The sequence below is a fragment of the Pogona vitticeps genome, chromosome 1 (genome assembly GCF_051106095.1).
Source record: "Pogona vitticeps strain Pit_001003342236 chromosome 1, PviZW2.1, whole genome shotgun sequence".
Classification (NCBI taxonomy): Eukaryota; Metazoa; Chordata; class Lepidosauria; order Squamata; family Agamidae; genus Pogona; species Pogona vitticeps.
Window position 1 is genome coordinate 65,401,966 of NC_135783.1, and position 23,039 is coordinate 65,425,004.

Genomic DNA, 23,039 nt, shown 5'->3' on the forward strand with positions numbered 1-23,039 from the left:
TTATGAGCTGCAGTCTCCACCTGAAATCTCAGCTGTGTCTCCCCATTAAATGTCCATTTCCCCCTTCTTGTTGCGGGTATCTGCGGGCCTCTTTTTTTACAGAACAGTGTCCTGGAGGAGGCCTCACCCATGCCAGACACGATGGGGACTAGTGCCTTGTGGGATTTGGAGCTGTTGATCCCATCCAGCTGAAAGTTCGACCGCAATCTAATCCACATTTTTCAGCATCCACCGGGGCACCTGATGACCTCAGACAACTCTCTCTCTCTCTCTCTCTCTCAGTCACACACACACACACACACACACACACACACACACACACACACACACACACACACACACACACACACACACACACACACACACACACACACACACACACACACACACACACACACACACACTTAGCCCCTCCTTCCTGAATTGCAAGCTAGAGTTAGCAGCAGTCACCACTGCTTCAACAGAAACAACCCTTATAGAGAAGTGAAAGGACTCCTGACTTAGTGGATATGCATTTGAACTCTGTGCATTTGAAGTACACTTTGTAGTATCTGCCTGCAGTGCCAGAGGTCAGGAGTCCAATCCCCCACTTGGCCTCCTTGTATAAGAGCCAGCCTTGGGCAAACTGCACAGTTCCAGAGTAGAGAGTATTCCAGAAGAAGGGAACGGTAAACTACCTCTGGGTATTCTATACCTAAAAAACCCTGGCAAGTACTATCATTGCTATTGCCAAAAAGCTAAGTGTTCTCTTTAGTCTCCACAGAAGGACTACATGCTTAGGTCTTTCCCATTTTATATTTTGTAGGATGTCGAACAGACCATCACAGCTACATTAAAGAGGCAAAAGTTCAGCACAGACTCTCAGCGGTGAGTATGGCTGTTCTAATACAAGTGAGACATGACTCAAACTCTCTACCAGCACCAGCATTCACCATGATTCAAACTCTGGCTCAGCCTTGACAATTGCCTCTTATCGTCAGGACTCAACTGATCCTGAACATGGCAACAGTGCATTTCCTTCATCACCAAATAAATGAAAAATGCTCACACATCAGGGCTGAGAACTACCTTCAGAAGTAGTACCTTCTTTTGATGTTACTTCCAAAGTATTTTGAATATCAGCATCTCTGTGTGCTCCCTCCCCCCAGAACTTAATCACTGTAGCCAAGCTCTGTTGTATATATTAAATGTCACAGATGGGTAATAAAATCCTCTTTTACATTACAGCTGAAGATAGCGCACAACAACGTTAAGTGACTCATGGGTGCTATTTTGAAGCTGCAATTCCATACTCATTTACCTGGCATAAGTTCATTTTAATTCTATGGGATTTGCTTAAGTAGACATCCATAGGACTGCATTATAACATGATGAGCTCTGTATTTAGTTAAGGGATATAATACAAGGGGGGAAATAGTGGTGAGAATGTTACATTTAAAAAGTAATTAGTTACAATTATGGTTTCAGACAACCAATTAATAACTTATTGTTACAGCTTTTAAAAAGTAAATATTCACTATCACAATTACTCAAAAGTAACTAAAACAATTTCAGTTAAAAACAACCTGACTATTACTCACCACTGGTTTATACTACACAACACAGTCTCCTCCCATCCATGTCTTCATCCCCTCAACAGATTGTGAGGCAGCAGAAAAAGACACAGGATGGGCCGGCATTTGAACCATGTGATATTCTTCCTGTACTATTTACTGAGGACCTGCCCCCCCTCAACTATGGAAGTAACTGAAAAAGTACAGTTATGCTGCAAAAGGACTGAAATCCTTGGTAAAGTTGCAATCACAATGTAATGTAGTTATACCATCATTACTGGGGAAAAATTAGTCCCAAGCTTTGGCAAATATTAATCATACTCTTTTAAGTTCCAGCCACCAAAACTATGCAATACAGTATATCTGTTCAGGTGTTACCTTCATAGCTAGATTATTGTGCTTCCAAAAATAAAAAAAAATTAAATTTTTTTTAAAAAAATTTAAATTTTTAAAAAAAAAAATTAAAATGTTGTGGCACCTTAAAGACTAACTGCTGTATTTTAATGTGAGCTTTTGTGAGCAAGTTCAGACAAACTATGAGCATGTTTCAAAAGGAGTGCTGTCCTTTCCCCTCTCTGCCATTGTTTTCTACATGTGAAAAATGATGTTTCTGCGGATGAGAGGTTCCTGCCTGGTTATCCTGCTCCTGGGTGTGTGTGGTCTCTGTTCAAGCAAGAATTCTAATTTGTCAATGTTCTGACTCTAAACATAAGCAGGAACATCTCTAAAGACAGATGACTTTCCATGTGTAGAAATCAAAGATATGTTGAGAATTTTGATTATAACATGTATTCTCATAACAGTAGCAGAGTAAGGAGATATTGGTTAGCAGAGATACTATGACACTATGACACTGAGAGAGTAAAATATCAACTTAGTTTATTTACATATATACATAGAGAACAGACATTCATCTGGTACCATAACATACTATGATATGATACACTGCACAGGAAAAAGTGATCTGACTTAGAGCAGATAAAATGTTCCTTTTACACATGACTTATGTACAGTTCTGGGACCAATAAGAAAATACATTACTTCATTTTCTGTTACACAAAGTTTCATCATGTACCACAGCTGTACAACGTTAAGTCTCAATCCTTGATATCCCCACCTGAATACAATCAGTACAATGACTCAGGTAAAATCAGCCATTTTACATTTAACTATACAACATTTATATTTAATACATATTCATATCAAGATCTCAACAGGTTAAACATTTCCTTCAAAGCTTAGAGAATCTGTCCCTGAAAGTAACACCTGAATAGGGCTTATGAGAGGAGACATAGGTGAATATTTGCAATCACTCTTTGAAATTATTAGTGTTGACGATGACTTTTTGAAACACTATACAATCAATTCCTCTGTTGATATGAGCCATCGAAGTAGCAGTTCTTTCCTGTGGCATGGCCGGTGTTAAGAGGGATGTTGATAAAGAGTTGAAAGCTGTGAATCAGTTGTCACCAATAAAACACTGGAAGCAGCATCTCTTGTTAATCTGTTCCTTAAAGGCTGTTATCGTTCAGCCATTGAAAGGTTTTTGGAAGGAAGATTTAGCATAATGTAGTAGTCCAGCATCATGAATGGAGAAGGCAAGTGTGGCCAGTCAGGGGCACAGTCAAACAAAGGAACTTAAAAGAATATGGACTGCTTGTACTCTTGTAAGAACAATGGAAGTCATTCTGTCAGAAGGCAAAATTCAGCAGTGTTATTTTAAAATCATTAAAATACAGAAATCCTAGAGGTTATTAGAAATAAAATATTAAAGCAATTAGCAGCAGATAATACTGAAATACAAGGTTAATTAGTCTCATTTATAGGCTGTTAATTATTAAAAGTAATTAGCCTAGAGACAGTTAAAGAAATGCCCTTACTAAATATTTTTAATATGTTAAAACTCTGAGAGCTGTTTAAATTTTATTCCCAGTAAAGTGCATAGTTAAGTTATTTTTAATTTGTGTGGCGCCTTGGAGATATTTGCATAATATGACAGGCTGTAAATGAGGGAGCTCCCAAATTTTGCCCTTCTTTTATTATGATTCTCAGTTTGGGAGCTGGCACAACTCTTCTCCATTATAGATTAGGGAATTTGAAAGACTGCAAGAAGCATGAGAATCAAAGTCTGTCTTGGAGGCATAATTGAAGGAGGATGTCTAATTGTGTGCAGTGAGAACTGTATCATCTTTTCGCCCTCAGTACACACAAGCTTATTTAAATGGCATTAATTATCAGCAAGGCACAGATTAATAATGCAACCATTCAATCCCCAAAGTAGCAACTTCTCAGGTGGCGTGATGTTATCTACCAAACTGAAGGCAAAATATGTGGCCCATTTCTACATGAGTCAATATTTATCTGCCCACAAAATACTCAGCTGGTTTAGCATCTCTTGCCAAGTCTCCTTAAAGTATTTTCTCTTTATTGGATTTTTAAAATTAATTTATTTATAAGACATCTTACTGGACCACCCAAGGCAATGAATAAAACACAAATATAGAATTAAAAATAGAATATTACAATATAGTTTTAAAACTCAACTATACAAAAATTAACAATGCATTAAAATGTAATGCACTGATTTTTTTTAAAAAAAAGCACTACTTCTCGGTAGACTAGAGGAAATCTATGTACATCCATGAAAATGGCACCTCTTCCTTTGCTTTGCTTTGCTTTCCTCCTAGCTTCAGTTCCCAGAAGCCCCCAGTGAAATGCCCTTCTTTGTGCCTTGGGGATTCTGTGAGCAGAGGCCTAGAAAAAAACATCAAGTTCTGCTTCTGGTGGCTGAAACAGTGGTTGCGAATCAGAAGCCCATTTAAATGTGCCTTACCATGTACATACCAGAATGGATACTAATGTGTCACAGAAAAAGAGGATGGACACATATTTGCCTAAAATCACATGCACTAGTTTTATGTACAGATGCAAAATTAGCCATGATTTTTATAATTTAGGGTTACAAAGCATTTAAGTGAAGTAAGGATGATTATGAACAAGCAACTTGTGTGCCTGCTGAGTCTATTGAGTCTAGGTATTCTATAATAATAATAATAATCTTAGAACTGAAGATCTGGAAGGGACCCTATGGATCACTTAGACCAGCACCTGGCTCTGCAGCAAAGATTTCTCTGTGTGGTGCAGAAACTTGATTTCCAAAGGTTGTGTACTTTTTTTGAGCAACAGCAACTAGGATCCCTTTGCTAGCCTGGCCAGGGGCCATTCAGGCTGGGAGATTCACGGAGCTGCCGACTAGAGAAGAATGTTTTCTGAGCGCTGGTTAGTTTTATAAGACAAGAGACAGCCTCCATGAATAGAATGAACTCTCCAATTCATCCGTTCGCCCTCAGTGTGATGAGAATGGGCTGGAGCTAATGGATATGTCCTCCCACCTCATCTGTTGTGAAAATATAGGATTTGATATCCCCCCTGGGAGTAGCAGGGAAAGGGCAAGAATAGAAAAGGGCATGCTTGGCCATGCATTTAACTCTATCCTTGTCAGCCATGGAAGGCAGCCCATCTAGGAGAAGGAAAACTCCAATTTCAAACCTCCGCTGCCTTGTGGCTATATTCACTCATGGAAAAGGCTTCAGGAGTTAACCTCAAGGCAAAATCTGGAGCCGGCGTCCCGGAGGCAGTTCGTGTCGTTCTGCCAACTCCATGTCGCTGGAACCAGTTGTATCGGCTCTTGCCTTTCCATTGGACCATTTCAGCAACGTGGAGAGGGGGATCTGCTGCTTGGGTAACAGCCTATCCTCTATACTACTTTACCCAGGCTTCATGCTCTGGAGAGGACACTTCTCGATACAGAGCATGTTACCATGGTCTCTTGAGACTGAAGGATGCCTATGAATGAATGAGCAATCCAGCTGTTCACAATGGATGGACAAATCTGAGGTCTCTGATCTCCCTCTTTATGGTTCTTTCTCTTTTAATCAGATTTGCACTGGGCGGTCGTTCAAATAGGGAATGTGTTCCAGTAGATGATGACACTCTTAACAGCTCTTCAAATGCAGGATTGTCCTCCTTAAGTGCGTCCACACTAGTGTTGTACAGTCTCCCATGCAATGTCTTGTGGGTCATAAATAAAATACAGAAGCAATGGCAAAAAGACTCTGCTAACAAAGAGTGGCCCTGGCTGCCAGATGGGCAGTATATAAATCAAATCAAATGAAATAAATAAATAAATAATGCTGTCCAGATGACGACATGAACCTAATCACTATGAACCTACAGAAGGGCAGTCTTGGGTGTTAGCCAAGCCAAGCCAAGCCAGCTGCTCCAATAGAAAGTGCTTCTCAATATATTCTGAGCATCTCTCTCTATTAAAGGAAATTCTTCAAGTCATCAGCCAAAGCTTTCAAATAAATGCTTAGACCTCTTTTGCTTCTAACTCATCTTGGTATTAAGAATTCCCATGGTAATGTAATATTCTCAAAGTATTTTAGGATGCACATCATATCGTAGCAGTCCTTTTTTTCCTTTTTCGTTCCCTCCAAGATGTTTTTAAAATCCCATTTGTTGTTGCTTTGGCAAATCTCAAGTCACAAATCCTGGGCTAAATTCAGTATTAGTCCTTGCCAGAATAGCTCAATTGACATCCATGGAACCAACTTTATTTATTACTAATTGGACTTATTCTGTGAAGTGAGACACCAGTGTTGTTGTAATGTTCCATCATGTTGTTTCCAACTCAGGGTGCCACTGATAATAAATGACCTGCAAAAGATCCTGCCATATTTGCAATATGAACTTTTGTGCCTCTTCATTTCTGAATTTTGCCTGAACATCTGGCATTTCTTGCTCCATGGGTGGTATTTGTTATAAAATCTGGGGCATCACTTGCTTGTATGAAAATTAATGTGATAGCTATAGTTTTTCTAATCATTGATGCCACCTTTTGTTGGGATTGGAATGTATATTAAATTTGCCCATGGTTTGTTTTTCACATTTGTTGACATATTCTTATTAGGATTCAATCAAGATCTGCAGCTTGAAATAGTTCTATTGGTGCTCCTGGTGATTTATTTATTCAAAACAACCTGAGAACATCTTTCACTTCCCTTTGTAGGACTGCTAAATCTTCACTAAAGGATTCTTCCTTGAAGGAATCTGTCATCCTAACATCTTTTATGTAGTTTTTAATTTTTATTTTCTCTTTATTTTATCCAGATCAGATCAGATATTCCTCTGTTCATGCTTCAGTATCTTTTTGATTTCTTATACTTTGTGGAAAAGATCTTTTGTTTCCCCTTTCTGATAGTTCTCTTTTGTTTCTTCCAAAGATTATTATTGTTTTATTATAGTTATCTTTGTCCCTATGTGAAAGTTGTGTTTAGGATTTTGACCCTATTTTTGTGACCACATGCTTCTTGTTATTTGTTAGCCATTCTAAGAATTTTTATCAACTGTCCATACAACTTTTCTTTTGACTACAGGCACAGAGAAAAAAATTTTACAGCATACTTTTTCTGGTTCATGTTAAGCTGAATTTATTAATGTAAATCTGTTCTCTATATAGTTTTCTAATTCTTCAGGAATGCTATGTCACTGCATTTTGAACTATGATTGTTTAAGAATTCTTCAGTACTACTTTGATTTTTGATATTAAGAGTCCATAGTATGTTCCTGGTCTTGTTTTTGCAGACAGAATAGAGCTTCTTCTGCTTTCAGTTATGTGGTCTATTTGATTTTCAAACAGGTCATATAGTAACGTGTGTGTATGATCATTTGTTTGGTTGCCTATTTAGGATAAACAAAAATGTTGGTTTCACATAATTCAATGAACTATTCCTTTACTTCATTTTTAACTTGTAGGTCAAATTCTCCAACAATATTTGGTTCTGCTTTATTTCCTACTTTTGCATTGTTAACCATGATTATTAGCACATCCTGTTGTGGTATATGATCAACTTCCTGCTGGACACATGCATGAAATCTTCTAATATCTTCTTTTTCAGCATTGGCAGTTGGAGCATAGACATGAATTATATTTATGCTCACTGGCTTTCCATGAAGTTTGGTTGGTATTATTTAGTCAGACTTTACAGTACAGTCCTCAACTGCTTGCACTATTGGTGACCTCATAATTAGAGCCACATTGTTTCTTCAGACTTTGTAAAAACACTTTGTAACTATTTGATTGAGAACATTATATTCTAGTTCACTTTAGTTCATGTTCACCAAGTTTTGCATTGCTGAAACATTCAATTTTTTATTGTATGATTTTCAGTTTATCTTGTTTTATACTTCTTACATTCATTGTTCCAGTTATATGCATAATGCAGCATCACTGTCCTTTTGTCTCTGTGTACATCAGCAATTAGAAGTTCTTTCATTTTTAATACAGTTTTTCATCTGTGATTGTACATTTATACTTACCTTTTGCTCTTCCCCAGTAATTGATTGGGTGTGTTCTAACACTGGAGTCTCATCTTGCAACACTAAATCTTGTTTAATTTTGGATTGTCTCACTTAGGATTTTCTAAGCAGGACACTCAGAAGAGGTTTACCATCACCTTCTTTGTGTGCAGTACTAACAAGAGTTAACTTGAAGCTCACTGCTATTCTCTGTGAAAAATTCTTTACTAGTGCCACTTTCTGCTGCTTACTGCTGCTACCCTATAGTTTCCCTTGAAGAATATCTCTACCCTAATTACCACCCACACTTTCAATTCCCTTCTGTTAATTCCCAAAGAGGATGGATGCATTTTGATCTGGTGTATCAGCTTTGACCATTCTGCTTTCAACAACCCTGCTAGGTGTCTAGGTCTGAAACTGAGTCTAACCTCCTGACAGAATTGATCTCAGATTCTCAACCCTCCCTCCCCATGTAAGAGCTGTGTCAAAGGGGTATGGCCTACTCTAGTTGGGAATAGCCTTAGATTTAGCCCAGTGAGAACACATTTCTCTTATATGGCAGGATTTGGGAACCTTTGGCCCACCAAATATTTTGGATTAGAGCTTCTGAAATCCCTTAACATTGAATACACTGGGTGAAGCTGAAAATAGGTTTAGATGGGCCAAAGATGCATCATCTCATCTCTGTAAAATGCATACACTATATGGAATACTTCCTATTGATGTCATCTTTATATAGAACAATCTGGATCAATCTTTGAGATTATGTTAGAGGCAGAATATCTACCTCTAACCTTCCATAAGAAGTACTGTAATGAAATTCTTCCTTTCCTCTCTCTCATAATGACCTAATACTAATTTTTTTAAAGAGACAGGTTTGGTAGGATATCTGTTTTAAGACAAATACTTGGTACAACAGATTTGGGGCATATGCACATGTTTCATTCCTTATATTCTGGTTGTTTTTCTTTATCCTAGGTTTTTGTGGGACTTGGTGAGAGACTTCTTGGCACCAGTTGGAAAAGATGGCCTCTTTGAACTGGATCAATCACCTTCTGACTTGTCTTTATTAAACCTTTAATATTTGCATTTCTAAGAAAAGACCACCACTATGGAAAAAAGAATGATGTGAGATCTTAAAACTTCTGTGTTACATTTTACTTACAGGGAAGAGCTGAAAGATATTTCAGAGTTGGGTTTTGGGGTTTGGGTTTTTGTTTTGTATTTTGTTTTTTGACACATCCATGTATATATATCGAGAATCAACAGAATTATGTTTTTATTTACCATTGACATAAGGATAATGATTGCTAGTTTTACTTCTGACAGAGGACTGCCACCATATTTGAAATTTATTTTTGCGAATATGGTCTCTGCGGTGTCATAAATAACTGAAAGTTCAGTTATTTCTCTTTTGGAAGTAAAACTATTGGCAGGCTGAAAATACTGCTGGTAGCAAAATATGAAGCATTTTCCACTTCAAAGGTTATTATAACCACAGGAATTTTCAGAACTGTAGAAATAAAAGAAAAACAATGTTTGATTGGTATGGATCATTTTTTGAAAAAAAAAGGACAAATGGGATTTGGACTTATTCCTTAGGATACGATTAAATGTCAAACATAATTTTTATTGACCTATTCATTGACTGTGTAAGCAAGATGTTACATTAGTCTATCTTCTTGTAATATCTATTCCCAGTTTTCCATTGAATGAGATTTGTGTGTGCTTGTGCAGCTGTCCTTTTGATGGTTCCACTATTTTGTTTACCCAGTGGCTGTATGTGGATAATGAAATTATAAGAATTAATTACTTTTCTGTATTGCAGTCTGTTAAGAAATCATATGTATCTCTCATTCTGTAATTGGCCTGTAGGTCTGAGATGTTGAGGGACTATAATTTAGTCAATTCCACTTCCAACATGGGTGATAACTAATTCCTGTTGTGTAAGTGATGGAGGGAACATAAATGAATGGGAAAGCCCCAGGGAAAGTACCTACAGAAGACAGCTGTGGTGTACAGAGGGCTTTGGGAGGTACAGAGAATGAGAAGGATGTGGGTAGTTATCTCATACAAGCTGAGTGCTTTGATAATGCTCCCTGTAGACTGAGGTGTCAGGCAAAAATATTGCAACTGATCTTTGAATACTTGCTGTGTTAGATTTTAATTCTGTTCTCATGATCCCAGACGTCCTCTCCATATATCACTTTCTAGCTGCCCTTAGAGGGAGAAAACTCTTTTACTGCTTCTTGCGAAGAAAATTTCTTGAGTAGAAGACACTTTGCCTGCAGCTGCAGCTTTCCCTCAGAAAACTAATATGGTGGGGGTGTCCATAAGGCACATACAAGCTGAAAAACACCACAAGCATTTTTCCCACCTTAAAGGTTTGAGTTTATTGTCTGTCTGTACGCACAGGAGGCTTCATTCATTCATTCATTCATTCATTCATTCATTCATTCATTCATTCGTTCATTCATTCATTCATGGGAGCTTTGTAAGTACTTGTCAAGGTTGAGAGGTTACATCTGATGGCAGATGTTCGGCTATTGTTGCATATTCCCCACTTACCCAAGCATGAGGTGTTTGAGCGCCAGCATCAGTTGGGTTTGGTAACCCTTGGAGATTAAAATAATGAAGACTTCTGACCATTTTTGTAATATTTCCTCTAGTCACATATGTGCAAATAGAGGTGCAATAGCAATAGAGATGCAACAGCAATAATAGCAATGCAGGCTGGTGAAGCAGAGAGCTCTGTTGTCACTTCACTAGCTGTTGGAATAAGAGAAATAAACAGTAAAGATATGTCTGGCCAGTAACAATTCAACAATTCAGTGTAGCATAACAACTGAAGGTATGGCCCAGAAAATATGCACACTGGTTTCGGTGAGGGAAGAGATTTAACAGCTTTATTAACTTTCTGTGTGATGCCAGTGGAATTTCAAAGTGCTTAGGTTTGGTTGGGGCCCATCATCCAAAAATAACATATTTGTGTGGCTGTGATGTAAATAGCTGAACCAATTGAAGAAATTAGCAACACAATGTCTTCCTTTATGCTGCCCCCAAAACAACTCTGGGTCTGTAATAAATCACGTAAAACACATTATAAAAACTATGATTTTACCAAAATTTCTTTTGATTATATTTTTGCTGATTTTTGAAAGATAGAGATAGAATTCAGGAAGTGTAACAACTCAGGAGGAAATATGAATGGCACAGAGGCAATAAAGTGTGGTAGTACAAGTGTCAAACTAGGATTTGAGAGACGTGGGTTCAAATATCCACTCATAAAAGAAATTCAATGGATGACCTTGGGATTATCATTCTTTCTCAGCCTAACCTATCCCACACAACTTTTCTGATGGCGAAACAGAGGGCATATGTACACCATGCTGAAGTCCTTGGATGACACATAGGATGAAGTACAACAATTAACTAAATACTGGCATCATCAGATATGTGATTAGGATCTTTTAAGGATGTCGGCTGCTAAATATAATACTTATAGACCAATAATATCTTGACCTCCAAATGGTTCATAAACAAATATTTGTAACATGTATTATTGCAGTTCAAATACCTCAGAACACTCATACATTTTAACTTGGCAGGCATATATCCATAACATTACAACCAATGTAAAATATTTCAGATGTCTAAATAAGGGAAACACATATATTGGTTTGATTAAATGTATTGAATACCAATATTGTCAACACACATCACAGAATGCAATAAACAGGCCATATTAAGAGGCCTTAAAAAAGAGAAAAAGAATACTTGTTCATATCACACTCACAACAAAACAGGAAATGGCTGACTTGCTGGTGCCTGGCCTGGCAAGCTATGGCAAGTAAGAGGATCATCAGGGAAGGCAAAGGTATGTATGGATTTTTATTTCTTAGCCTCCCAGATTCTCATGAGAATTGTAAATCTCATGATAATGACTTGGGAAGTCATCGTTGCTGCCTTGCAAATGGGCCTGTCACCATCTTGCTCTCCCTCTTCGAAGTAGTGGTTGCCGTTGCCATGGAAACAGAGGTATTGCTCATCAGGTGGCTAAGAAAAATATAGAGCAACAGCCAAGTCACTGGGTAAACAGGTGGCAGGGTGACCACAGACCTATTCCTCAGAAAGAAGATATGAGGCCCTGATAAAGAGGCGAACGCAGGCGGAGACTTGGGTAACATTTGTATATGCATATATAATATACCCCTTTCCCCGAAAATAAGCAGCAACCAGAAGAAGATCACATGACTGTATTTGAATAAATGTAGATTGTTGGGCATGAAAAAAAAAACATCCCCTGAAAATAAGCCCTAATGCTTTTTTTTTGGAGCAAAAATTAATATAAGACCCTGTCTTATTTTTGGGGAAACATGGTATACGGGTACGGATTCAAAACCATTCTCATTATCCAAACAGAATTATAATATATTTTACCCTAGTCATGATATCTGTGAAAACTGGGATCAGGTGACCTGTTTGCCTACCAGCTCAAACTATAATCCAGATGCTGGCAACTGTTGACGGACAGTGTCAATACGCTTTTCCTTCTTTCATTTTAGTTTTTTAAAAAGTGTTTTTGCGGAAATTCTGTCATGCAAATGAAGAGTTGAAAAGCAAATAGCATAACAGTCACTTGCTTTCAGCCAACAATTAAGTAGCTGTTGCTGCTTCTCGGGGGCACATGTGGCTTGGCGTACACACAAGAGTTGTACAGGACACTCTTTAATGGCTAGTTGGAAGTTTGTGAATGTTACCAGTTTTGCCTTCTGCCTGCTTAACAAAGTAACAGGATTTCAGACATTAAGTGAAAAAACATAAGGAACAAACCATATGCACAAAAGCCCATACAAAACAAGCTCTTCCTTTTCATCGTTATTTAAAGTCTAGAACTGGAATGGAGTGTATGCATCACATACCTGCAATTTTAAAAAAAATTGCCCCAAAGTGCTTTTAAGTGGGCATAGGAGCAATTGTACCACATGCTGAAGTCACCCCAGCACCCTTGTAACCGCCATACTCTGAGGTGTTTTAATTTTTTAAAAAATGACCACTGGGTGCTAAGGGCCATAGGGGCTTGTTTTTAAATAATTTATATTTGAATTTAACCCATTTTAACCCTTTGAACGATTAAGAAAAACACATATGTAAATTGCCATCTTTGGTGTTGACCTCCTTCATTAATAACACCTTCAGAGGAGTGTAGCCCTTTGGCTACTGACAAATCTGAAAAATGGCCTTTGGCTCTGCTGAGATCACCTCCCTCCCCGATTATAGAACAAAACATGGCCCTTACCATGTCCTGTGTGGCAAAGCAACAGTGCAGGGTGGAAGGAATTCAAACATTTCTCAGTGTGTTTTCCTTTGTTTATTTTTATTTTATTTATTTTATTTATATCCTGCCTATCTAGTCAGCTCAGGACCACTCTAGGCGGCTAACAAACAAAGAATAATGAAAGTAGACATATATGAAATAGCATAAATAATAAAAACTTTGCAAAAGTAGAAAGCAGTGGAAAGGGGAAGGAAAGGAACGTCAGGAATTGTCTGGCGGGAAGGCCTGCCGGAACATCCACGTCTTCAATTGATTTTTGAAGATACCCAGCGAGGGAGCCCCGCGAATCCCAGGAGGTAGATTATTCCAGAGGCGAGGAGCCACCGCCGAGAAGGCCCGATTTCTTGTCTTCTCCTTCCGGGCCTCCCTCGGTGTTAGGCTCCTCAACCTCACCTCCTGGCTCGCACGAGTGACATGGGTAGATCTTGGTGGGAGTAGGCGTTCCACCAGATATCGAGGCCCTAAACCGTTTAGGGCTTTATACGTAAGCATCAACACTTTGAAGTCGATGCAGAAACGGATGGGCAGCCAATGCAATGCGGCCAGAGTGGGCGAAATATGTTGGAATTTTTTTCACTCCACTGAGTAATCTGGCCGCCGCATTCTGCACCACCTGTAGTTTCCGCAGCAACCTCAAAGGCAGCCCCATGTAGAGCGCATTACAGTGGTCTAATCTTGATATTACGAGCGCATGAACCAAGGTAGTGAGCGCCCCCACATCAAGGTAGGGCCGCAGCTGGGCTATCCGCCTAAGGTGATAAAAGGCGGTGCAGACCACCGACGCCACCTGTGATTCCATGGTGAACGCCGGGTCCAGATGGATCCCCGAGCTGCGGACCCCATCCTTGGCGGGCAGAGTCACCCCCCCAAAAGAGAGGGAGTTTCCCAAATCCCCAACTGTGCAGGGGCACCCTCAGCACCTCCGTCTTGTCCGGGTTCAGCCTCAGCCCGTTCTCCTGCATCCATTGCAGTACAGCCTCCAGGCAGCGCTGAAGGCACAGAACGGCATCTCCTGCGGTTTGCAAAAAGGAGATGTAGAGCTGAGTGTCGTCCGCATACTGATGACACAGAGCTCCACACCCCCTGATGACCCCACCCAGCGGCCTCATATAGATGTTAAACAGCATTGGGGAGATAATCGACCCCTGTGGAACCCCACAGTTGAGGCTCCACGGGGCTGAGACACTCTCCCCAAGCTGCACTCTCTGGGGGCAGTCCTCCAAGAAGGAACGGAGCCAGGCCAATGCCAGGCCACCTATTCCCAGCTTAGAGAGCCTCCCCCAATGGTATCAAAGGCCGCTGAGATATCGAGGAGGACCAGCAGAGACACTTTGCCCCTGTCGGCCTCCCTCAGTAGGTCATCACACAGGGCGACCAATGCCGTTTCTGTACCGTGGCGCGGCCTGAAGCCCGACTGAAATGGATCCAGGGCATCTGTTTCATCCAGGAGCGATTGAAGCTGATCGGCCACCACCCTCTTGACCACCTTGCTTAGGAAAGAAACGTTGGCGACGGGTCTATAATTTGTTGTAGGTCTGTGGGCTTAAAGATGCCACACAGGATATGAAGAGAACCCTCCTCTGGTGGGGAGGTCTGGGGTAGGGGGAAGAGAAATTATTTTCACATCAATGTATTCATGAAGGCTTTCATGGCCGGGATCTAATGCTTGTTGTGGGTTTTTCGAGCTCTTTGGCCATGTTCTGAAGGTTGTTCTTCCTGACGTTTTGCCAGTCTCTGTGATGCCGGCCACAGAGACTGGCGAAGCATTAGGAACAGCAACCTTCAGAACATGGCCAAAGAGCCCGAAAAACCCACAACAAGCATTATTTTCACATCACTTTTTTTTTAAATGTAGGGGAAATGGACAGGTGCTCAGAAGTCAAACCAACCCCTGTGTTACTCCGAAAGACCTCCCAAAACATGTATAATTGATGCGGATATGTGCCCTCCCAGATATGTGCCCTTGGCAAGCTGGTAAGCCATTTCTGAGTTCTTTATACATGGAACACCTTGGGAGATTACTATAAGTCTCAAATTGCTTGACAACAAGCAATTACTTTTAATTGGTAACCCTCAAATATCTGTGATGATCAGAAAAGATTCCCAGATCATAAATTGCGGTGGGAAGACGTAAACTCATTATTAAGAGCTTTTATTTTAAAAATTGCAAACTCCGTATGTTTTAAGCTGTAATCACATAAAACTGGGTGTAAGAGCTATTGATGTCAATTGAGATTACATCTCCATAGGACTGCACAGTTAGCAGGGAGCCACACCAGGAGCCATTTGGGAGGCTCCTCATCAGCTAATGGGTGCTAATAGGGGCCAAGAAATTTATTTCTGTATATAGGAATTTATTAGTCACTTTTATGTCCTACTTTTTCCCAAACAACATGAGATGCCATCCTGTATGTGACTCTTCTTTCTTGCACTTTTGCCACACAACAACAGACCTGTGAGTTTGAAAAGACTACAAGAGAAGCCTGTGAGTGGCTCCAGCTGCTGTATCCATGATGAGGCAGCAGGTACTGGTGATCAGTTAAGCTTTATTGGACTCAGCATACAAAGAAAAGAAAAGAAAAACAGGATGGGGCCTCTAGCCCCAAGCAGCAGGGATGGAACTGGGAGCTTTATATCCTTCCAGCCCTGGGGGCAGGAACAGAAAGAATATTCTGTCCCTGCCCCCAGCTCCAAGGGAGATACTTCACTCCCATGGCAGCTCGTCTTGGCTGAAGGGTCCAGGCTGTTAAACAATCTTTGCCAGCTGAGTCCCCCAGCACGACATCCACCAAGCAGAGGCGAGCTTCTATCTTCAGCTTTCAACTTGCCTTCAGATAAGCTCCTTTCAGCATCTCCCCTGGCAGACTATTTTCTCACTTCTCCAAAGGTGACAAAAACTCCCAAGGATCCTTCCAAATATCCAATTCCTCCTCTCCCTCTCCTTGCTCACTCACCTCTATATCTACCTCAGCTACAGCTACATCTGTTTCTCTAGAGGTGGGTTTAGGGACTCCACCCTCATCTGCCTCAGGTGTTTCCTTCAAGGCCAAAACCCTTCTGCCATTGCTGAGGGGGCCTGCCCACACTGGCACTTAGCTCCTTCACCCCAGCTGCCTACAAAGCCCTAATGCAGGCATGTTCATAGTGAAGCTCTTGAAAACATATTTGGCTGAAGGCACTTACAGTGTTTCAATGAGGAGGAGCCTTGTCAAAGCTCCAAGTCACAGAAATGCTGTAAGTGTAACATTTTTTAAATTCAGTGGGGCTATTTGTTTACTTAGATATCTATTGATGAATCTTGTAAACACAATCTCAGAGAGAGAGAGAGAGAGAGAGAGAGAGAGAGAGGAATCACTTCTTATTCACAAATATGTAATAGACAACACACACAATTATAACATCAACAAAATGCTGCAGTTTGACCACCCAGGGCCTCGGCAACAGCACCAATGCAGAAGTTGCTTGTAGAATTGCAAAGTTCAAGTGTCCTTTTGAATTTATGTTTAGACAAAAATCCAAGAGATCTTCCTCAACTGGGGTGGGTATCTGTAACAAAGAAGAATCAGCTCCACATGCAGAATCTTCAGAACCCTAGAATAAAGTATCAATTAAATTGCATATATATGAGTTCACCCTGTGGATCCACTCCTCCAACACAAACATGTAAGCATTGTAACTAGACTGGGTTGGCAAGGGCCTTAGCAGTCTTAAGTTGCAAAAGCAGTTCCAACCGCTTCACCTCGCCCGCTCTTTCTGATTCAAATCTCTTACAGCCCCACACTTTCTTTGTCCGACCCCTTTAGACTGAACCAATATTTCATAGGGGTTATACAAATATATTCAGGGGAACATATTCACAAATACCACTGCAGGCTGTTGTTGTGACTGTGTGCAGTAGGACATGGGGGGGGGGGGAAGAGGGCTTCTCTGCATCCCCATGGCTCTGCCATGCTTCAAGCCTTACCCAGTGTCAGGCAAAACATCAGTTACTGGCTTAATGCCACCCAGTAAGCTTCATAGCCCAGTGAGGGCTCTCACTGGGTTCTCCAAAATCCTAATTCAACACTCTAACCACGTACCCATACTGGTTTCTGCAAGGATAGGGCCAAAACCAAGGCAATGTTGTTCTACCGGTCTTCTTTGATATAGAAGCTATGGGACTCTTATTATTACATGTTATATTACTATAACAGATCTTGTGAAGGATCATGTATAACAAATGTAGGCACATGTCATCCTATTTGCTCTCTCAATCCTAATTGCTCTGCTCGGTTTTTAAAACTGTTTGTTTTTTTTCAACTGTCCACAAGATGGCAGTGTAATTCAAGTCATGCTCGAGCGAAGAAGTAAGGAGTACTGAAGAGCTAAAGTTAAGGCAATTTGGAAAATGAGGGTGTGGGAGGTCTTGTGAAATTTAACTGAAGTAAGGATGCAACAATACTTACAGGCCTCAATATAATTATTAGTCCCAATTAGAGCAGACCTCCGAAGTCAACACCTGTGTAAGTCTTGTTGAGTAGGTTTTCTTTAGCTGGGATTATCAACCAACTTTTGAGTGTATATTAAGAGAAGAATATACAAACTGTATGCTTTTCTTTGAGGAAAAACATGAAAAATAAGTATGTGATTGTATTAATTTCGGATGTAGACTGGTAGCTGCATATTTGGATGTCATCTGGATGAATGGCCAAAGAGAGATCTGTGCCCACAACCAATATTTGTACATTCCAGAAATTCTGTAGCATATGTTTCTTAGGTACTGGTACTTTTGACTGAGTTGTTATAACAGTTATTGTCATTGTTATTGTTTTTTTGCTAATATGCCATCCCATAATGCTAAAGCACTCTCTGGGTGGTTTAGAACATAATTATGCAAACAACAACTTGCCTCCCAGCGAGTTGAATACTCATTTTATTGATCTCGTAGGGAGGGAAGGCTGAGTCAGTCTTGAGCCAACTCCTGAAATTGCTGGGATTAAACTCAGGTGGTGAGCAGAAGCTTGACTTCAGTACTGCAGTTTAATAGCTGTGCCATGGAGTTCACTAATAGCTGGGTAGATATATTGTAGACTGAGGTGTCTCTACTGGCTTCCAGGGGTCATCAGTTGTTTATAGGTGAGAAAATAGAAGAATCCATTGTGCTATCTTAGAATCTGGCTCTTCAGCATTTTTTAATCACACTACCTTCTTGGGCTGTCAGTGCCACAGATTCTCCCACAGATGGCACTGTTAAAATACTGATTAGAGATGGGCCTGAAAAATGATGATGAAAAAATTATTAACGGAATTCTGCCCATAAACTTTAATGGATTATTTACTGACTCAAGAAAGAACTTCCATGATGATATTTTAATTTGTACTGTTTTCCTCTTCTCTCACCTGTTTTAATGCCACTCTTGAAAATCACACGGGAAGTCTATCCAGAAGGCAACATGGTCAACTTTTCTTCTTGGCTATTATTCCCCAGGTACAAGTACTGTACCATCTCAGCTATGATATTGATAGATTGACTGACTGACTGACTGACTGATTGGTTGATTATTTCCACTTCTGTACTGCGCCATTCGTGCTATCATTCTCTGGGCAATTCACAAAATACAATAAATTCATACAATAAAAGCACAGTGTAATAAATACTATAAAAATACAATAATGTAAAATGAACCCTTTTGCTAGCTAAAACAATGAACCTACCTTTAGATAGAAAGACATAAATTAAAACCAATGTGAGCAAGTCAATACTCACCGCTAGTAGAAGACAACTTTATATAATTCTGTCTTAATTAGCTTCCTAAAAAACCGATAAGGATGGTGCCTGGCAAACCTATGCAGGAAGCTTAATCCCTAGTGTTTGCTTTTTTTTTTTTTTTTTTTGGCCTCTTTAAGTGCTGCAGTTATTATAAGAAGCAGGTAGGATGGACAGCTACTTTATGGGAGAGGTGTTCCACCAAGTATTGAAATACTAAACCATTAAGAGCTTTATAGGTTACAACCACACCTTAAATTGAGCATGGAAACTAACAGGGAGCCAATGAAAGTTTACCAAGACTAGGGATATGTGTCATCTGCTGGTACCTGTAATTAGTCTGGCCACCACATTTTGGATCTGCCAAAGTATCCATACTAATGACACCCATCAATCACAGTGACAGATAATCTCTCCTCCTTATCACAACAATACACTCACAACAAGACACATTAATCACCCATCCCGTGAAAAGGACAAAAGCCAATCTCACAGCCATAAATACTCCACTCCCAAGCAAACTACACCAGAGCACAGAGTGCTGTCCTCTGAAGATGCCGGCCACAGAGACTGGCGAAACGTTAGGAAGAACAACCTTCAGAACACGGCCAAAGAGCCTGAAAAACCCACAACTATCCATACTAATTTCAAGAAGAGCCCTACTTAGAGAGCATTACAGTAATAGTTTTAGAGATTACCAGTGCATCAGCCACTGCTGTTAGGCATTTCTTATCCAAGTTGGGGCGCAGCTGGACAATCAACCAAAGCTGATAAAAGGTACTTTTGGCCATAACTTTTTTTTTGAGTCATATAAATTGGGAAATTACAATAACTTCTAGCTCTTCTGAGAATGTTTAGCTCTTGGCAGCAAACCTTTTGCTCTTGTAGGCACTGAGTCAGCTCATATTACTAGTCAAGGGGAGGTCTTTTATTTTGTGAAATTAACTGGTGAATTGTGTCTGCCAGGCTTTGATGCTAGTTCTCCAAACTGTGAGAAAAAGTTTGTCAGCATTTAGTTATTCTGCGCATATGGATTACCTACACAGCATGGAAATGCAGAATAACCTCCTTGATCTAGGAAAGAACAGAAGAGCCTCATAACTCCACAACCAAACTTTAAAGGGATCTAAACAAGCTGCTATTTGATATATTAAAATAAATGATTTTCAGAAAAGCTTTAATGGAAATGATTAATCTCTGCAACATTCTGCATGAAGCATGGCATTTTTCCCCCAAAGGGTTTCTCCCCCCCCCGTTCAAAATGTTAGGCCTAACGATTAATTATTAAACATCAATGGCAAGGGAAAAAAATATTAATTATGCATTTGCTAGACCACAAAAGCTATTTTAACTGGCTACAAAATGATTTAGTATGCATAAAAGTTAACATTTAATAATAACAGCAAGAAAATTTGTTTTAAACATTTCCATGTTCCATTCATGTCTAATTAATATTTAACCATTGAGGAGATTAGTTATGCTCTTTTCGTTTCTTCATGTATGCATCTGAAGTCCTGGCACAATACTTGTGTAATACCTAGAAGAAGAAGGAGAAGTTAGTTTGCTGCCCAGCAGTGAAATGCAGTTCACTGCAGGCATAGTTGCAAAACTGGTGCAAATGTCACAGTTTTCTTGATCTGCTTTTTCCTACAGTTTCTGGTTTTGTTGTATTAATACAAGCCAGTATCTTTGGCCCTACAAGCACTCACTGAAACATACAGACACTAAGCAGGGTTTCTGTTTATGGAAAGGCTTGAGATCCACAGGGTTCCACCAGAGGAAGGGCTGGAGGTAATTTCGGTGGTTTTAGCCTTCCTCCTGCACCACATGCATAAGGTTTCAAAGGGCCTGCCAGCCCTTGAAGCTTTGTGAGGAGAATCAGTTTAAAGAGAAAGAAGAAACTGGTGAAAATCACTCTTTTTCTAGTGCAAGGATGCTGAACATTCAGCTCTCCGAGCATTTTAGACAACATTGAATACAGCTCCTTATCATTGGCCATGATGAGCGAGGTTGATGGACTTTATAGGCCAAAACATGTCAATGGCCGATGACTCATGACTATTGCTATAGCATCTTGTGAGTGGAGTTCTTTACATAGGAACTCTGAATGCAGCCCATCAAATTTTGCCACTTATAGTTCATTAATCACAATCTTGTCACTAAAGGCATGATTGATGAGGAGGAGCACTCTTTTGAAAAGGGGCAGTGTCTTTCAGTAACCCTAACCAATCTGGTATTGTAAGTACTGAGAAAATGGTTCATGCAGTTTCTCACGTGGATTCTGTTGTTGCCAGAACAGAAAGGCATCCAGGGAAGTCATATTCTCATTGTTTTTTGTTTCTTTTTGAAGGTTATCATAGAGTTCTACAAACATGAATCCGATTGATTTTATTAGGAACAGGCACTGTTTTCTCCGTGTAGGCATCCTTTAATCTCAAGAGACTATGATAACGTGCTCTGAAGAGAGGTCTTGGAACAACATCTAGTGTGGCTGAGAAGGCCAATTCAAGAGTGACAATCCCTTCCACACTGAAGACAAATACAATCTGTCCCCTGTCCAGCTTCTTGATTTTGCTGGTTTCAGGACTGCTTCTTTCTGTTCTCAGTATATACCAGAGAATGTGAGATCACAAAATAACATGAGTGGAACATAGCATAGCCTCATGAAACTAAAGAAAACAATGTAAGCAGCGTAAATTCCTTTTCTGTTTCTTCTCAACTGATGCTTTTCTTTCCTGGAAAAACAGTCTTTCCTGACTCCAGTACTGATGAGAAAACAAATGCAAAAACAATATCACAGTATTCAAGTATGTTTTGATTTGGATTCCTGCACTGAGCAGGCGATTAGACTTGATGGCATTATAGCCCCCTTTCAACTCCATTATTTTATGATCCTGTTGTTCTATACTCTGTAAATGCCATCCCACAAATATTTAGTTCATCATGCTGCAAACTCATTTTAAGGACAACTTCATTCTAACATATGTTGTCAAGTAGACATTGTTGTTCTTTACAGAACTAAACACTAGGGTTCACTCTTTGATAAGCTTTCACATGCAGCAAAACAGTTTCTTGCTAATCCAGAATTTAGGGCCTTGTAAACGAGATGATACCCTTCCTAAATTAATACATTTAAGAGGCTGAGATGATGGTGTAGGCATGAGGCAAGGAATATAAGCATTGACCTAACTGGAAGCGTGAAATGCGTTTTTATTTAATAAAGGCACTGAGCAAAGGGACAGGACTTGATCAAGAGTAAAGCCTGGATGGCTTTGACAAGGCTTTCCTTTATTCTCTTGAGCTAATTGTGTCATCTGACAGGTTTGCATCAGAGCTCGTTGAAATCCTGACAGGCTAATTGGAGCTTGCGATTCCAATGAAACATACATACGACATGTGTTATATTTAGTGACAATCAGTGTCATTTTCTGCTTAAATGCAAATGGCTCGGTACAAATGTACAGCTAGCTGCCTATTGGCAAATGTGAAATGACTCTTCTGAGGTGGGAAGGGAGAGAGCTTGAAGGGGGGAAAAAGGTGTGCTCTGGGTAGGATGATTGTCCTCTGATTTGTCCCTCTGAAACATCGACAGCTGAACAGAGCACATCCATGAATCTTAAACGGATCTGACTTCACATAGAAAACAACTGGTGAGCAGTTTCTTCTTGGTTGATTTCTCCTTTGTCTTCTTGCCAAAGTAGAATATAAGTCTAATAAATAAAGAACAGGAGAAAATAGAGAAATATTGCAACCAGCACTTAATGAGTCTCTAGCAGGGATGGGGGAATGGTTGACTGGCTTCTTGTTATTGAGCAGCACCTCTCAGTGTTTCTGCCATTTACTGCTGGCTAGGGCTGATGGAAGTTGCAGTCCAACAACATCTGGAAGGCCTCATGGTCTCTGCTCCAGTCTAAAGATTGTGTTTAAAGATGTAGGCCACAAGCCAATTCAAGGATGGGCTTGGGCATTTCTTGAATTGCCCCATACCTGATGCCATATTGCCACTGCTCCTTGGATAGCTATGGGGATGATGCCTGATTTC

At 40.0% G+C, this 23,039-nt stretch overlaps 1 protein-coding gene across 7 annotated transcripts in view; it reads left to right on the forward strand.

Moving 5' to 3' along the window:
• C1H6orf118 (chromosome 1 C6orf118 homolog) overlaps positions 1-11,039 on the forward strand; it is a 32,474-nt gene extending 21,435 nt beyond the window's left edge. For 5 of the 7 annotated variants that reach the window (XM_072994332.2, XM_072994351.2, XM_072994339.2 and 2 more), the window contains 2 exons: positions 806-867; positions 8,892-11,039. In XM_072994332.2, the coding sequence (XP_072850433.2) occupies positions 806-867; positions 8,892-8,994 (165 nt within the window). In that variant the 3' untranslated portion in view covers positions 8,995-11,039. Of the gene's footprint in view, positions 1-805; positions 868-1,639; positions 8,389-8,891 lie in introns of those variants that run through there. The other 2 variants (XR_012085208.2, XM_072994353.2) reach the window with 2 other exon arrangements.
• Positions 11,040-23,039: the final 12,000 nt, after the last annotated feature.